This window comes from Melanostigma gelatinosum (genome assembly GCF_949748355.1).
Source record: "Melanostigma gelatinosum genome assembly, chromosome: 17".
NCBI classification, from domain to species: domain Eukaryota; kingdom Metazoa; phylum Chordata; class Actinopteri; order Perciformes; family Zoarcidae; genus Melanostigma; species Melanostigma gelatinosum.
Window position 1 is genome coordinate 8,945,940 of NC_136650.1, and position 17,396 is coordinate 8,963,335.

At 41.8% G+C, this 17,396-nt stretch overlaps 3 protein-coding genes across 7 annotated transcripts; all 3 read left to right on the forward strand.

The window, feature by feature from the left end:
- Positions 1 to 332: 332 nt before the first annotated feature.
- On the forward strand, positions 333 to 2,414 carry LOC306791695 (ATPase inhibitor, mitochondrial-like). The gene is made up of 3 exons (XM_079288554.1): positions 333 to 532; positions 1,385 to 1,497; positions 2,103 to 2,414. The coding sequence occupies exons 1-3, from the start codon at positions 344 to 346 to the stop codon at positions 2,242 to 2,244; spliced, it is 444 nt and encodes a 147-aa protein (XP_079144680.1). The 5' UTR covers positions 333 to 343; the 3' UTR covers positions 2,245 to 2,414.
- A 151-nt stretch (positions 2,415 to 2,565) lies between these two features.
- LOC306791693 (heterogeneous nuclear ribonucleoprotein R-like) lies at positions 2,566 to 12,339 on the forward strand. 4 transcript variants are annotated; one of them, XM_079288551.1, is made up of 18 exons: positions 2,566 to 2,991; positions 3,679 to 3,839; positions 3,929 to 4,047; positions 4,149 to 4,256; positions 4,353 to 4,466; positions 4,598 to 4,774; positions 4,996 to 5,131; positions 5,252 to 5,457; positions 5,637 to 5,786; positions 5,875 to 5,996; positions 6,083 to 6,624; positions 8,496 to 8,556; positions 9,482 to 9,542; positions 9,650 to 9,668; positions 9,848 to 9,988; positions 10,208 to 10,306; positions 11,670 to 11,771; positions 12,304 to 12,339. In XM_079288551.1, exons 2-12 carry the CDS (start codon positions 3,683 to 3,685, stop codon positions 8,528 to 8,530), a joined length of 1,866 nt encoding a protein of 621 aa, XP_079144677.1. In that variant the 5' UTR covers positions 2,566 to 2,991; positions 3,679 to 3,682; the 3' UTR covers positions 8,531 to 8,556; positions 9,482 to 9,542; positions 9,650 to 9,668; positions 9,848 to 9,988; positions 10,208 to 10,306; positions 11,670 to 11,771; positions 12,304 to 12,339. The 4 variants fall into 4 exon arrangements, with proteins under 4 accessions (XP_079144677.1, XP_079144676.1, XP_079144675.1 ...); XM_079288550.1 differs by lacking the exon at positions 9,650 to 9,668; XM_079288549.1 differs by having other exon boundaries at positions 9,482 to 9,988.
- Positions 11,031 to 15,739, forward strand: dnajc8 (DnaJ (Hsp40) homolog, subfamily C, member 8). Of its 2 annotated transcripts, none has more exons than XM_079288553.1 (9): positions 11,031 to 11,131; positions 11,670 to 11,771; positions 12,304 to 12,360; positions 12,499 to 12,565; positions 12,744 to 12,838; positions 12,948 to 13,019; positions 13,289 to 13,380; positions 15,141 to 15,216; positions 15,310 to 15,739. In XM_079288553.1, the coding sequence occupies exons 1-9, from the start codon at positions 11,078 to 11,080 to the stop codon at positions 15,430 to 15,432; spliced, it is 738 nt and encodes a 245-aa protein (XP_079144679.1). In that variant the 5' UTR covers positions 11,031 to 11,077; the 3' UTR covers positions 15,433 to 15,739. The 2 variants fall into 2 exon arrangements, with proteins under 2 accessions (XP_079144679.1, XP_079144678.1); XM_079288552.1 differs by having other exon boundaries at positions 11,031 to 11,115.
- The last annotated feature ends 1,657 nt before the right edge of the window (positions 15,740 to 17,396 follow it).

Here is a 17,396-nt window from a genome sequence, read left to right on the forward strand (position 1 = left end):
AAATCATTCAAAAATAATTAATTTTCCAACAATAACTGAGTATGGGCATTAAGTATGAATGTTGTATTTCGAAGGAAAAAAAATCTATTTACTGGCATGTGACAACATAACAAAGATTATTTACAAATATAATTGTATCTAATCTGCATGAGCGTGAGGTTTAATATATTACATTTAACTAGTTGTCAGTTTATGGCGTGTTGCATGATCCCAGCTGCAAATTTCAAGTGTAGCCTATAAGAGTAGATCTTTGTGCAGAGCTCACTGCACATAACTGCTGCTGTTCTCACCCCTCGGCGCCTGGCGGCAGCAACAGGCGTGCAGAGGCGTCATCAATACATCCATGCTTTCCACACCCACAGGAGACGTCTATTTAACATTTCCGCATTTCGAGCTCGGACAGAAGAAACACCATAGTGGTCTCTGCTCTGTAGCAGCTGCGAATAATAATATCAGCACAATGTCAAGGTTTCTTCTTAGAACAAACATAAGGAGATGCGTCGCCTCTCAGATTAGAATGGCGTCTGATCAGGTAACACAAATGTGGTGAACTGGTGTCAGATGACTTCTTGAACTTTAGCATTAGCTTGTTGTAGTAAAGTTGTTGTTGTCGGACGAAGTTAGCCCGGACAGCTAACTAGTTGTTGACGTGCATTGAATGCAATGTAGCGTTAGAAACGTTGTTTAATCATCATTCTCAACAAAAAAAAGAAAGTTTCTGAGTTACTGGTAACTGGTAAATTATGAAAAATCCCCGTCACGGTCTGCTGGCTGTATTCATACACAGTCTTATCTGAATGAGGAGCAAACAAAGTGTCTCGCGCGGACCAATGAATAGGTTAACTATCAGTTATAGGTTTGTAACCTTCAGCAGAGGCAGCGTAAACATGCAATGAATTAATAAGACATTCAATAAGAGCGATGGAGTTGTTTTCTGTGCTGTTGCAGAGATTGTTTAATTGCATAATAAAGAGTACGTTTAGGAAAACTTTTCATTTCTAGATATAGTTCCTTAACAGATAATGAAGTTCAAAGACTCATTAAATTGTTGTATTGTTAGTATGAGCCGATAGAAACAATACCATGCATCCAGATAAATTCATGAGTTTACTGAAGCAACTAACAAAGAGACCCAACCTTTTTACAACAATAAATGCATTGATTGTTTTAAGTTTACTCAATGAGCGAACAGGAGAAATACCTTTTTTTTTAATATGTTCTAATTTGTTAAATATGTTTGTTAAATGGACTTTATGTGACACCTTTCCACCTTATTGCGTTACACTTTGCCTCTCATTCACCCATTCAAACACGCATTCATACACTGATAGTGGTGGGCGGTGACTTGTATGTGAAATGTGAGGATTCATTCTGCTTATTCCAGCTTGGCGAGTTGGGCAAGGGCGCAGGCAAAGGTGGAGGCGGAGGAGGTGCTGTGAGGGCGGCAGGTGGTGCATTTGGAAAGCGAGAAGTGGCAGAGGAGGAGCGGTACTTCAGGTAAGTAACAGGGGCGCACTGTCAGGAGAGGCAAACCAGGTAAAGGTTTGGGGCCCCCAAAAAAATGGGAAAAGGGTCCCCCGATGGCCTCTCATTGGCATGTGTTTTGTAATGACAAATGGCTACTGTACAGTGTATGACAGCTGGATACCTTTAGGACAGTCAGATAGCTACTTGTAACTGTCATACATACAACTTTATCATACACATACACGGATGTTGCTCAGCAGGTAAAGCAGGTCGTTTACGAATCAATCCCTGTCTCCAGTCCCCATGTTGAAGTGTCCTTGGGCAAGACACTGAACCTTAAATTGCTCCAAGCGTTGTTCTGCACCATCAGTGTTTAATGATGAGATTAAAATCTGATGTGTAGGTGGCACCTTGTATGACATCCTCGGCGGTGTGAATGAAGTGGCCAGAAGACTAGAAAAGTGCTCAATAATGCAACTTAATTTACCATTTAAAAACACCCGGCCTTGATGGAGCCCCCCGGAGTCTAAAATTGCCACTGGTGAAAAGCATGCCATTATATTAGTAGTAAGCTGGTAACCACAGGTTCTATATGTTTTGAACCCAGTTTTTCATCACTGTGTTTCCACCTGCAGGCAGAAGGAGAGGGAGCAGATGGAATCGCTGAGGAAGCATCATGTGGAGGAGATTGAGCACCACAAAAAGGAGATTGAGCGCCTACAAAAGGAGATTGACCGTCACAAGGGCAAAATCAGAAAGCTAAAACATGATGACTAAAGCTGGGAAGCCTGTTGTAATTTCTCCTTCCGACCATCTGATTGCCAAGTCAATCATAATCCAATATTGATTAATTTACTGCTTGTCAAGGCAGGTCCTGTATGACATTTCATACTGACATGAATGTCAATAAACCAATAAAGCCCTTAATATTTGATATTTCATGAAGACTTTTGAACATGTCTGTGCATCTTTGTATAACTCTTGATTATCGTCAAATGTCAGTTGTGTATTGGGGTTTGAGTAGCTCTAGTTAGAATAGTTAGGCTGGACCTGTACATAGACTGCATATATTTAGTTGATGAGGCACTCGCTTTGAATCACAGCGCTTCCGGCTCATGTTGAATGTGGCAGCCACCTAGCTGGGATGTATCTTTAAAGTAAGCGTATGTCTCATACATTTTGTAAGATACGTTTGTGTAGCCGTTAATATTGTGATTGTATTTTTATTGGGATCAGCTACGTGCTCAACACGAAGCCACATAAGTCAGTCTCGAGCACTGTGTGTAAACAATGAGTCAAAACGAACACACCCGCCCCTCAGCGCGGTATTGTTCACATCTCGCGATGTTTGCTAAGCGGTTGCGTTGTTCGGGCGAGCCGACGACGAGACCATAGCTGTCTGGAAATTTGTCTCGTGGTTTAGACTAAAACGTATTATTCATATAGGACAATTTTTTGTACGCGCGACAAGATAATCGTTCCACATTTTAACACACGCCACTGTTAGTGTCCCGAATTAGACCGGTGAGTTTTGCTAACTATCTGTTTGCACCTTATACGGAGCGTGTGTTTGTGTGTGTGTGCATGAAAGCTGTCTGCCCGATGAGGCCTAAAGTATGAGCAGCTAGCCTGCTCATACTGTTATTTTTGGCTCAACATAAAACATGATTGAGAGCAATTTTGCTCTGAAATTTGTTTTTCTTTTCAGTGCATTTGACGTTTGAAAGCTGCGTTCGCCATATAAGACCCTGTGCATGTAGCTAGCTAGATGTGGAGATAAATGTGTCCTCGTTAGCTAGCTGCATGTGAGGGGGGCGGGACGGTAACGTTAGCTGTTGGTGCTTTCTTTAAGTGCCCGTGTTGTGTTACCGCGCGATAGCCGTTATCACATCAATCTATCAGGAACTGTGTTTTTAACTAATACTAATACTATTACTGCTAGACAGGTGTTCCGGTTTTTAGAAACCTTCTATTGTTATTTATTGACAGTAACAATGCTTGTAACGTTATGGGCCATCAAATAAACATCACACCCATGCGTTTGAAAACAATTCGCTTTATAGCCGTTGTATAAAGATTAATTTAAACACTTATTTTAGGATAATGACAATGAAAATGCCAGTATTTGTGGATCTGTCCTTATCAAGAATAATACATTAATTTGTTCAACGTTTACTAAATACATTGTATTTCTTCGTTGCTGTATTACAGGACGATGGATGCTGCGGAGGTGAACGGTAGCTCTGCTCCTCCTAAGGAAGAAGAGGAGCCCATGGATGTGACTACAACACACACGGAGAACTACCAGACGCTCGTTGACGCTGGGCTGCCGCAGAAAGTAGCCGAAAGTCTAGATAACATCTTCCAGACAGGTGGGTGATAGTTGTTTTGATTTAAAGAGGAGCTGTGAGATGTCACTTCTGTAGCTGAGCCTGGTGGTGAACATGCTTTGTAATTGTAGGCTTGGTGGAGTATGTTGACCTAGATGAAAGGGCCATTGATGCACTGCGTGAATTCAATGAGGAGGGAGCGCTTACTGTGCTGCAACAATTCAAAGAGAGCGACCTGTCCCACGTACAGGTAACCACATGGATCAATGGCATCTCTTTTGGTCTTTGATTGGATTTGTATGTCTGTGTGCACTATAAGTAACCTCATCTGTTTGTTTCTTTTAAATATAGAATAAAAGTGCTTTCCTTTGTGGAGTGATGAAGACTTACAGACAGAGAGAAAAACAAGGAAGTAAAGTGCAAGAGTCCACCAAGGGCCCAGATGAAGCAAAAATAAAGGTAAACAAAGTCATGTGACTGAGCTTTGTTGTGCACGAATGTCATATAAGCATGCCTCTGCAGCCATGCAACCCAGTTAATGTTTTGTGTTTTCAGGCTCTGTTGGAGCGGACTGGATATACCCTGGATGTCACCACAGGGCAGAGAAAATATGGAGGTCCCCCACCTGAGGATGTGTTCAAAGGAATACAACCAGGGATTGGAACTGAGGTAAATATATATATATATATATATATATATATGTCTGTGCTGCAGTAACAGTCAGACTCCTGCAGAACATGCTGCATGTTGGACTTAACAAATCCTTACACTTGTTCACCTGTTTCTCTCTTCTTCATCAGGTGTTTGTCGGAAAAATCCCGAGAGATTTGTATGAAGATGAGCTGGTGCCGCTCTTTGAGTCTGCTGGTCCCATCTGGGACCTCAGGCTAATGATGGACCCTCTCTCTGGTCAGAATAGAGGCTATGCCTTCATTACCTACTGCAATAAGGATGATGCACAAAAGGCTGTAAAGCTTGTAAGTAGAATAGCAGGACTTTGGAAGAAGCATCTCAAACCATATAACAACAGAGTTAGTTTTAAAGGACTGCTCTAGACATTTTGAAATGAGTCTGACTTGATCTCTGGAGTTTAACTTTAAAAACAACAATAATTCAAGCTTCAAATTGCTTTGTGCTTTACTGTACTGTTCATGTACAATGAATTTCACAGTTTTTGGCCTCCACGTTTTATTTTCAGTGTGATAACCATGAAATCCGCCCTGGCAAGTACTTGGGAGTGTGTATATCTGTTGCAAACAATCGCCTGTTTGTTGGATCAATTCCAAAGAACAAGACAAGGGAAAGCATATTGGAAGACTTTGGAAAAGTTACAGGTCAGTTTCAAAAGAGACAAATTTGTCTCAGAAACCCATTAAAACAAATCCTCAGTCATTAAGGATGATAGACACGACAACTGTTTTGGAAGTTGGAGATGATATTGTTGTGTTGCACAGAGGGTCTCCAAGAGGTGATATTGTACCACCAGCCAGATGACAAGAAGAAAAACCGTGGCTTCTGTTTCCTGGAGTACGAGGATCACAAGTCTGCAGCGCAGGCTCGCCGCCGCCTAATGAGTGGCAAGGTCAAGGTGTGGGGGAACCCCGTCACTGTAGAGTGGGCCGACCCTGTGGCTGAGCCAGACCCGGACGTGATGGCCAAGGTTCGTCTTATGTCTTCCTCTTTAAAGGAGCTGTATTTAACATTCTAAACACTAATGTAGCCGCAAACAACTATTTATGGTGAGATATGGTGGAGTTATGTCTAACTGAGCAGAGAATGAGGTTGTTCTCCCTCTGTGTGTGTTGTTATCCGAGCTTTCCTTACTGTGTTGTCTTATAGGTCAAGGTGCTTTTCGTAAGGAAACTGGCCACAGCAGTGACTGAAGAGCTCCTTGAAAAAACCTTCTCTCAGTTTGGAAAGCTGGAGCGAGTGAAGAAATTGAAAGACTACGCTTTTGTCCATTTCGAAGAAAGGGATGCTGCCGTAAAGGTGAGTGTGTTCATGCTTTGGATGAGATATTTTGCATGTCTGTTGATTGTTATGTACGCTACAGTTATGGATTGTTTTATTTGTCCAGGCAATGGATGAGATGAATGGGAAGGAGCTAGGGGGAGAGGAAATTGAGATAGTCTTGGCAAAGCCCCCAGACAAGAAGAGGAAAGAGCGCCAAGCAGCTCGGCAGACCACCAGGAATTCAGGGTGAGGGAGTCATGTGACTCGTCTACTGCCCGACTTCTTCTCTCATAAGGAACGCATTAAATGTAACTCTATCCTCCCCTCTGCAGGTATGACGACTACTACTACTACCCACCTCCCCGCATGCCGCCACCCGGCCGAGGCAGGGGTCGTGGTGGCCGAGGGGGCTATGCCTATCCTCCAGATTACTATGGATATGATGACTACTATGATGACTACTATGGCTATGACTATCACGACTACCGTGGTGGCTATGAAGACCCGTACTACGGCTACGAAGATGTGTACAGCATGAGGGGCCGTGGTACTCGTCCCAGCAGGGGCGGGCCTCCTCCGCCTAGAGCTCGTGGGGGAGCACCCCCGGCACGAGGTCGTGGGGGCTACGCCCAAAGAGGGCCCCCCCCCGGTGGGCCGAGGGGCGGCCGAGGAGGGCGCGGATCCCCTTTCCAGCCGCAGAGGGGTCGCGGTCCTCGCGGGGCCAGGGGCAACCGTGGCGGTAACGTCGGCGGAAAGAGGAAGGCAGACGTGTTTAACCAGCCTGACTCCAAGCGCCGCCAGACCAACAACCAACAGAACTGGGGGTCCCAGCCCATCGCCCAGCAGCCCCTGCAGCAAGGGGCCGACTACTCTGGTAACTATGGTTACAGTAATGACACCATGGAGTTTTCACAGGATTCTTATGGGCAGCAGTGGAAGTAGATGACCCAAAGGTATTTGGCAAAGTGACAAAAAAAAAAAAGAGTAAAAAGAAAAAAAAACAGGAGATTGGCCACAATTTTTTGATTGACTTTTTATTCTTCACCCCTCATGAAACCAAATCTGTATATATGTCAGAAAAAATGGACAGACCCCAGAATTGGCTCGAGGTGATTGGCTGGAAAGCCTTTTGGCTGAAGAAGGGAACGTAACCATTGTGGTGAATCATTTCTTACTCCTACGATTAGACATGTGTCTTTAAAAAAAAACAAAAAAACACACAAAACACTTTTATTGTTACGTTTTGTTCCTGATTCTTTTAAAGCCAACAATGAACATTTACAAAAAAAAAAAAAAAGTGGACATTCGTTCTCAAAAGTCTGAGAGGACATTAAATAGTGATATTGCCTAGCAGGAAGTTTTTTGCCCCATTCCCCTTTCCTCCTTCCCCTTCTTGTACTCCCTTTATTTGTGGTTTCTCATAGTTGCTTAGGGACTTGCTTGTAAATAAATGCATATGGTTAGAGCTTCATACTTCATTTTTTGCAATGGTGGAGAAAAGAATCCACAGGAAGGAAGAAATCAAAGTTTTGTAATGTTCAAAGTGTATGCCTAGCATTTCTAGAGATAGACAAATTGTGTTTTTTTTAAACTGATACCATAACTTCCTATGTTTTCTTTGAACTTGCCCAATAGCATTTGGTTTGGCTTACCTTAAGAGCCATAGCAGTTTGTTCTGATGTTCTTTGTATTTATAACTTTTACGTTTGTTCCGTTTCAATAAAACTAAGCTGAGCATCAGTCAATTGTCAGATACTCAAATTCAGTGTTGTCATTCGCTATTTGATTATCAATTCCCGTATCTGGACGAAGATCTTCTTTTCCAAGTCAAATTCTCAACGGATAATTACAAAAGACTGAAATTGCACAAGAGAATTTGAAAGGTGTTTGGATGAACACGGGATTTTAACCCTTTAATTTCCAGTGCATGTTACATCAGACTACTGTCATTTCCTGCACTCAGAATTTAAATTGTGAATATTAAAGAAATGCAAACAACTGTTAAAGGACCTAACTTTTGGCAATTTTGGCTTTTGATTACTCAAGATTGTACCTGTCTTTTAAAATCTGTGTGCACAGGTAAACAGTGTATGCTTTAGTAAATGTTAGCTCAGCCTCACTAAATGCGGTTCTCCACCGTTCATGAAGAAAAGGAAAACACAGAGTGCTCCCTATGGGTGATTTATTTTTGTTAAATTTGAGAATGCTTCAAGAACAGAAGTAATTGAGTAGAAGAAACCATGGATTCTTTCCACAGGTGTGAAGTCGCTGTGCCTTGTTTGTTGTTTTAAACCTTTTCAACCTGAATGGTGTTTATTAAGGCAGACGTTTACTGAAGCATATACTATGTTCACCTGTTGACACACACTTTACAGGCATGGACAGTCCTGTATAATGGTGATATGTCACTTGCACTGGTATGGTCCTGATACTGACACCCTAACAGTTACAACACATTTGACTTTGAATGGATTTGTACTTGTGTGCCGAGTTGTTTCCAATTACTTTTTTTTTTTATTTCTAAAAAAAAATCTGCACATCATCTCAACCATCTGCTCTCCTTTATCGAGGACACCAAGGATCTGACCATCCAAAGGGGTTAAAATTAAAAAAAATGTGCCTTCTGCCATAGCAAGCGACCACCTGTCAGAATGTGTTTACTGTAGATAGTGCTTTTGTCATTTGGTACCATGGTATCATTGTATTTTGTTTCATGTGTCTGTCCTCTTATTCCAACCTGCCTAGGTGGAGAAGCAATGAGAGCGGCACCGCTAGAATGAGGAACTCACCTGAACGGTGCTCGAGGGTGAGCTAGCCTTGCACAGAGTACTGTCTCCTCTCCTGTAGCTACTTGTAATCACTCGAGAAACACTAGCCATAATTATACTTTGTTATTTTCATTGTTTCCTTCCTAATTTACTGCACTGCGAATCAAGCTGCTTAGTGGGATCTTTTTTCCAGGATACGAAGAACACGATTCACTAACATTCACCCGAGAATCATTTGAAATGTTCAAATTAATTGTGTTGCCAGCATGTGTCTGCTGCATATGTGTCCCTGTAAGCCAATTGAAAAGTCAAACACCAACTTAGAGCCAAATGGCCATTCCTTTAGACTGGATTAAGCAGCCAGAAGGCATACAAGCCAAGGATTTGGTAAGCGCTATAAACCCCAAAACCCTGCAAACATCTGTTGCCTGTCTTTGCTCACTGCACCAAAACCACACGTCAGCTGTCTGCACACATTCTGTGAATGGAGGTTGGTGGTGGTGGTGTGGGGAATTTCCCCTCCAATGCCACTAGAGGTACCAATTCCACGCCGAGCACGACTAGAGATCCATTGTTCCTTTATCCGACGCTGCTTTTATTGGACATTTTCTGAGCTGGAACGGTGTAAATGAATACACATATTAAGTAGAGGAGCTGTTGTTGACATTGATTTAAATGGTAGTCGGGATACTAAATGAAAAGCGGACCAAATTGGCTGACGTTGGAACAATGGCTGTGTATCAAAAGAGATGTCTGTACCCCTGAACGCCACACGGTGGCAGTAGTAGTGCTACAGTGTTCATATTGCACAGGTAAGACTGAAACAGGGAGCACAGCGTTGCATCAGAAAGCTTATTTTATCGCACATTTTGGTTTGTACTGAAGTGCCATCAAATGCTGGAGTTTCCTTTACAGTTTCTCACTTCAGAACTGTGTCTTTTATATGTTGCCTCTTGTCACTAGGCAGTAAAGGAGCTGCCCCCATCCATGTCAATGAGTTCACACAAATGGAAGGGACTGATTGGTAAGATTGTTCATTATCTGTACGAATGCTCAGAAGGTCTCCACATGTTCCTACTTTCACTTTTTGATATGATTTAGAATGTTACGACCTCTTTGCTTCCAATACAGGCCAATTCCTTCTGTTCAGGTTAGTTTTCAGAATATTAACTCTGCATTGAGTCACAAGTCTGGCTTCTTTTTTTCAGTTACAGATGCATTACATCATGTTGAAGACGATACAGTCTGTCTCTCTGGTCATGTTGATGCTTGGAAGCTGTTTGACCCAAGATTTGTCAACATGCCCTCGTCTGTGTGGCCCTTTTCTAGCTCCGCGTCAGGAGACCGTCCTCAACGAGCTGCGAGCCAGCGTCGTCACAGGGTCCACACTTACTGGACTGTACACTTGAGGTCCGGTACTCATGGGAACACCAACTGGCTACCCTGTTCCCAGCTCAGCAGACTGCACAGGTGAGGAATCATTTTTGGATTAGTGGAGCTACGTATGTGTAGGAGAAACTTCACAAGTCTCAATCAATGTAAACGTCACATTAAACCTTTTTATTTATTTATTTTTTTTCAACAAATGTTGTAACAACCATAACTGGGATTCATAAGAGGTGTGAGGAGTAGTGCATAGTCTTGCAAATGCCTTTATTCTAACGGTTAATGTCTTTCCACTTACTCCAGAAGCGTAGGAGGATACAGTTGATGGACATGTCATAATCAAGAGCTCCATCCAGCAGACTGCTCCTTCCTTGTCCAGTTTAAATCAGTATTCATGTAAAGGTAAATGATCTGTTGCTCCTGATTGTTCAATACATGTTATTACCCAAGTAAAAATGTGTGTTTGTGTATGTATGTTTATTTTATTATTATATTCACATGGACCTAGTGATTGGTCATTTAAAATCTACAGCATGTGCACAACTTCTACTGGAGTCTACAAAATGCAACGTCTTGGAGTTCATTATGAAGTTCAGTAGTGGGTCCTATAGTAAATGATGAACATGTTTCTCACCAGTCAAACAGATGGAGATGTCTGGTGGGCATGTAAACCTAATGGCCAGTGGTCTACCTATACCGATCCTGTTCACCGTGCTTGTCCCCTCCTGCATAATCATGGTTTATTTAAAGCTATATAACAGGGTCAGGGCTGTCACAGGGATTGCCTTAAAATTCTGAATCAATTTTCAAAAAATACAGCAGAGAAAACACAATGCAAGCCTCGCAAATTGATATAGTCTGTAACGTTTAAGTTGATAACAAATGCATGATAACACTTATTATCCTGCATTTGTCTCGATTTAACACCTTGAAACGAAAATAACGAGCATTTTTAACGCAACATTACATTTATATTAATCCCAGTTTAAACCGATAGTTAAATATTTTCGACGTAACGTTAAACGCATTCATAAAGATGGTCTTTTGTGTAGTAGAGCGTGCACTGTTGGACGATTAGCATGAAGGAGACCGCATGGTCACGTGATGCTACAACGTCACATGTAGATCAGGGGGGGAAGATGGCGGCCGCCGGAGGAGAACCTTCTACCGAAAATGTGTCGGATGAATTGTTTCAAAACTTTTACACGGAGGTACGATACATCTTATGTGAGTTTGTGTGTTTTTAAAGTGCCGCTCGCTCTCCGTGCATCAACTGAAGTTACGCAACAGCTCTCGCGCTGAGCACCCACAGGCCTCGCAGACATTACCTTCAGCTAACGATAAGGAGCTAACGTTTACTGAGAGATGTTTTGTGAGCAGACATGTCTTTCTGGGGTTATAATGACCCCGCCAAAGCTCGTCTGTGTCTTTTAGTTTCCTTTTCTCAACCACCACGAGTCACTTAACTTAAAATGCGTCTCGCGGCAGGTGATTTCAGCCCTCTGTCTAACGTTAGCCGGGTCGAGTGTCTGGCGTTACGCTTTGGCTAGCCACAGTTTCATAGATATCAAATGAATGAGGTCCGACTCCCAGAAAAGATGCAGAGCAGCCTGCTGATTGATCAGCTGTCACTCATGAATGCTGGCTTAACTAGTGCATCATCAGGATAAAGTGATATTAACAACAGCACCAGTAAGTGCAGCTTCAGGTGTACTTTGCATTTTGACTTTGGCTGTATTTTGAAAGTTGTCATTGTCTTTAACAGGTGAAGCAGATCGAGAAGAGAGACTCCGTGTTAACCTCCAAGCAGCAGATCGAACGACTGCTCAGACCTGGAGCATCCTACTTCAACCTCAATCCCTTTGAGGTAAGTGTGCCACCAGTAAAGTGTTTTTGTTATTATTTTGTCAGTTTATAAATGTCATTAATCCAGTTGGATGCCGATCACAAAGTTACTAGACCCAAAGGTAACAATAGGCGAATCACCTCAAGTACTGCTAAATTGTGAGGAAAACGAGCATTATATCTATATAATAATAATAATCCTTAATTAATCCTTATTTAATAAACGACTGTCGATGCAGTAAAATTATATTGATTGAAATTAAATTCTTGACTTAATCGGTCACAAATCTTTATTTCTGTTACTTACATGATGTTGCAACCATGTATATTTCCCAAAACGGTATCAGAGAGACAAAAACCTCACGTGTTGATCTTTTGGATGGATTTGGTTTACAATAGGCTGACAAACATGCTGTTGTCGAGCCCTCGCAAAAGTACAAACCCTTATTGCTCTCATAACTATATTGATTCCAGCATAATAATTATTGGATTCTCTCTTTGGATAATATACCTTTTGTTGAACAAACATAAAACAATGTTCACAACATTTCCAGGTGCTGCAAATTGATCCTGAGGCGACAGATGATGAATTGAAGAAAAGATTTCGGGCGGTGAGCAACAAAGAAAAACCCCAAAACATTTTATCATTCTGCTCTGTGAAGACGCGGCTTGCCTGCTGATTTGGTGATGGTGACATAATGTTATTTTGTTTTCTAATTCTTAATATTTTGTCTCCTTTAACTCTGCAGTTGTCCATTTTGGTCCATCCCGACAAAAATCAGGATGATCAACTCAGAGCACAGAAATCCTTTGAAGGTGCATCCCTGACTACATTTATGTTGTTGATATACATCTGCTGTCTTTAAACCGAGGAACTTGTTTCATGTTGCCCAATGTTAATCGACACCGTAAAATAGCACATCCAGCTCCTTCCTTTGCTGCCAGTAGATGGAAAAATTAACTTTAATTTCCCCTGAATGTCTCTCTGTTGCAGCTGTGGACAAGGCATACAAATCCCTACTGGAACCAGACCAGAGGAAGAGAGCCTTAGATGTGGTCCATGCGGGACAGGAATATGTGGAGCATAACGTGAGTGTTAAACACTTATCCTCAGCCTTCAAACATTCAACGTGACTCAGATCTCCTGAGCTGTATTTGTCTTAACATTTTATATTCTGCCCACATGTGCTCCCAACAGGTAAAGGAGAAAAAGAAACAGTTGAAGAAGGATGGGAAGTCATTGGATGTGGAGGAGGACGACCCTGACATGGTAAGTCAACGTACTGGGACATTAATGTTGAATATAAATTGAAAGTGAAGGAAATTCAATTTTTTTTAAAATAATATCTATTGGACATAATTTCAGTCAAGATAGTAATTGGTTTTATTGGACATGCAATTGGTTATAGTGGTCAAACTATTAAAGCATCGTGTGTTTTCATCATTTTAGACAAGAATGATTTTCACAATGGTAACATCGCAAATATTTGTCGTGATACTAAATAAGGGTTTTATAAGATTTAACTTGTCCTTTTCCAGTTTAAGCAGGCCGTGTACAAACAGACCATGAAGCTGTTCGCAGAGCTTGAAATCAAGAGGAAGGAAAGGGAAGCAAAGGACATGCACGAAAGGTAAATAACACGCACACACACACACACACACGGTATGTTTACAACCTGTTTTTAGTCCTTCAGGATTTAAAAGATGGTAACCCGCCATCACCTCTTTATTTAAATGTCTGAATCATGTAAATTGTGACTCTAATATCTGATCAAAATGTCATCACAGATTTCACGATTGAAACAGAAAAGCACGTCATTCAGAATGTCATGAGTTTTTTTTAACCCTTACAGCTGTGGTCGGACGCATTGTTTTCGGTTTGTCCGTCTGTGCGTACGGGATACCTCTGGCCTGGAGGGAATTTCTTAAAATTTGGCACAAACATCCACTTGGACTCGAGAATGAATCGATTAGATTCTTGGGTTAAAGGTCACTGTGACGTCATGAAACACGTTTTTGGCCATAATTCAACGATTTAACACAAACGTCTAGTTAAGGGGTAAATGATGAAGTAATGACATTTTAGACAGACATTGATTTAAACTGCAACTTAGCTGGTTGGTGCTGGCGGAAACTCTAGTTCACAGGTGTCAAACTCAAGGCCCGTGGGCCGAATCCGGCCCGCCACGTCATTTTATGTGGCCCGTGAATCTGCCAGCAACAAAAACAAACACAAAATTTTTTATTTATTTCTTTTGGAAAAATAATTAAAAGTTAGACTTGAAAATAAAAGTATCCCCATGGTCAAAATTATGAGATAGAAAGTTGAAATCATGAGATAGCATGTTGTCTGTGTACCGACATTAAAACTATCACAACAGGTGGACAGGAGAGGCAACAGCCCGTAAAGCGGTTTACCAACAATTGAGAAAGATCGACAAATAATCCCAAAATGTCCACGAAGAGAAACATTGATGCAGAGGGAAGAAAATGTAATGAAAGTGAATACAAGTTTGTGCTTCAAGGAGAGAAACGGGTCTGTCTTCTGTGTTATGAGGCGTGTCGGTGATGAAGGATATAATTCACGTCGGCATTTTGACACCAAACACGGAGCTAAATTTAGCCTCCAAGAAAAACATCAAATTGTCCAAGAATTAAAAGGCAGACTGCAATCACAGCAGAATATATTTACACAGCTACAGCCCAGTGCATGCTGAAGGTATGTGAGCAGAGCTCCGACCAGATACAGACTTTTACAAATGTCAGTTTGTGAAGAAACACCATCGCAGACAGAGTTCATGAACTAGCAGCAATCTAACAACACAGCTCGCTAAGAGACGAGCAGGTACTTGTGTTTCTAATTAACTGTTGATGAAAGCACAGACAACACGGATACATCATCTATCCATGTTTATCAGACCTGACTCTCAGTGAGGAGCTCTTGGATGTAGCTGCCATGCACAGGACGACAGGGAGGAACATTAGTGATGCAGAGAGGTGACACAAACAGCTTTGAACAAATTGTAATAACTTGTGTTTGATATTTGTCTTTGTTATTTTCTTTAATAGTTTGATCTTTGATAGAGTAATGTGGGTTTCTTAACCCTCAACTAAAATGATTTATGTTATAATAACAAATGTGTTTAAATATCATTTTTCATTTATTTAACTGCATGTACAATATGTTTACACTTGAATAAACAATAATCAAATGCAGAGAGAGTTATTTAACAATATGTTAGGAGAAGTTAGTTACAGTTAATACAGTCTTACAGGTACAACCGGCCCTTTGAGGGCGACCGTGACGCTGATGTGGTCCAGACTGAAAATGAGTTTGACACCCCTGCTCTAGTTTATTCTCTTTTTTTTTCTTCTTTTTTTCATTTACCAGGAAACGGGCGAGAGAGGAAGAAATCGAGACGGCAGAGAAAGCAAAGCGGGACAGAGAATGGCAGAAAAACTTTGAGGTGCGTTCTTGTAACTGTGGTTACGTTTAAAGTGAAACATGATTGCTTTTGGCATTCCTTAAGTGACCATTTTTTGGCAACACATTTTGTCAGGAAACGAGAGATGGGCGTGTGGACAGTTGGAGGAGCTTCCAGGCCAAAGGCAAAAAGAGCAAGGAAAAAAAGAACAGGTCCTTCCTCAAGCCCCCGAAAGTCAAGATGGAGCAGCGGGAATGATGCCATAAAATGGGACTTTTAGATTAAACCCACTGTTATGAAAAACCCCAGTTCTGTGTCCTCATCTCGTCGTCTGCAGTCCACTGTCATTGGGATACTTGTCGTGCGAAAACGTCCTCATCCTGACAAACGTAGTTTTGTACTTTGTTTTTCTAATGTACATATTTGTGATCTGGACCCAGAGATCACGCCTGCCTCATGTAAGAAAGAGAAATTATGGATCTTCCTCTTCCATAACTGATGAGAAAATGTGGTTTGTTTTTGTTTGTTTTTTTTAACTAAATAAAGCTTGGTGTTAAAAAGCCTACGTTACACTGGTCTTCAAAGCTGATTCTAACGTGTGTAGGAGTCAAACAGGTAGGTATGACTCGATTTGGGAGATGTCTAAGGCATTCGTTTTGAGAATCTGGTTGTAATTGCAGATGCAACACTGACCGGTTTCACACACACCACCTTGAAATATGCTGTCAGATCGGAGCAGAATAGGAAGATATTTCTGGACCGTCCTGCAGTTCACAGAAATATAAGTCAACAGTATAAATGCAGGTTTTGTGTCTTAGTTCTGAATGTATTCATTTAAATACTGTCAATGAAAACTGCTGACTGGCGTTTGTTGCACAGAGCTTCCTATTTATGTTGAATAAAATCCAATTACCTGTTAAGTTTCTGCTTTGGATTTCAAATAACACATAATGAAAGCAGCGCAGCGAGAACACTGGATCAATAACATTCAAGGCCAACATGTCCCATTTGCTTAATTTTATGTATTCATTCAAGACTAATACAGAGTGCAATGCAAAACAACCATCAAGGGATAAAGAACAAAAAGCAATATCTTTACTAAAAAAAAAGAAATGAAGACAGGTAGACGGATCCCCTTTGTCTTGGGTTACAGGTTTATTTTCAACTCAAACACCTTCCCTCCATGAGCCCTTTGTCCTTCAAATCTCTTGAGCATTCGGATCATTTGAACAGTCTGTCCTTAAATGCTCCTCACATAACATTGCACTGATCTCCACTAACAGCAGGCATCGAGGCAGCGGGAGACCCACTGCCGTTTCCCAGCAGTCCATCCAGACTGAGGCCTTGGAAGGCTCCGAAGGACTCGTGCTTCACTGGGGCTGGTTTTCTGGCAGTGGTGGTCTGCTGCACGTGGAAGAGAAGGTAATGCATGTAAAGATTTGATATACGGTACTGACAACCAAATGTCTGTCATTTTTGATGTTATTGTTCCCTTACCCTTGGGAGGCAGTGGTGGCTCCTGAAGTGAGTTTTTCTAACAGTCCTCTCTGCGTTCTTCTTGGCCAGTATGGCTTGCTGACGTTTCCTTTGGCAAACGGCGCAGAGCAATGTTAAGAACAGCACATGGGCCTTATGAGCTTATTCATGTGAGTTACAGCCTTATCCTCATTAATCCAAATGTGTCCTTGCATAGAGTCTCAGCTGGATAACAAGACAGTAACTGAATTTCTTAATGAGTTGTCACACTGTCAGAAAAGTATTAAAACCCATTCTTTAACAATTATTAGCACAAAAATGGATAAATTATGGATGACAAAATATCAGTTTGAGACTAGAATGCCTGTTTCAAAGCGAATGACTATGAATATACTTGTCACCCTATACCTTTCTCTCTTCAGGTCATCCCGGTACAGTTTCAGCCAGGAGTCGGGGACTTTCTGGTTGCTGCAGGGAAGGCTTCTCCTCCGACCGACGCTCTTCCTGCGGGTGAAGCTGAGCCTGCGGACAGACTGGCTACCCTTGGCCGCTCTCTTGGCGGAGGTGCGCTTCCCTGACACACAGCTGGTGAAGTGCTTCAGAGGGGCACCCAGCGACATTAGGGAATCCATTTCAAGAGTTGTCCCGTGCGGATGTTGTTTGTGTGGAGTAGCAGGTGGGTTTTCCCAGGCTTTGTGACAGCTCACGGGATTATACGCTGATGCCTTGACCCTTTCAAAGTCCAG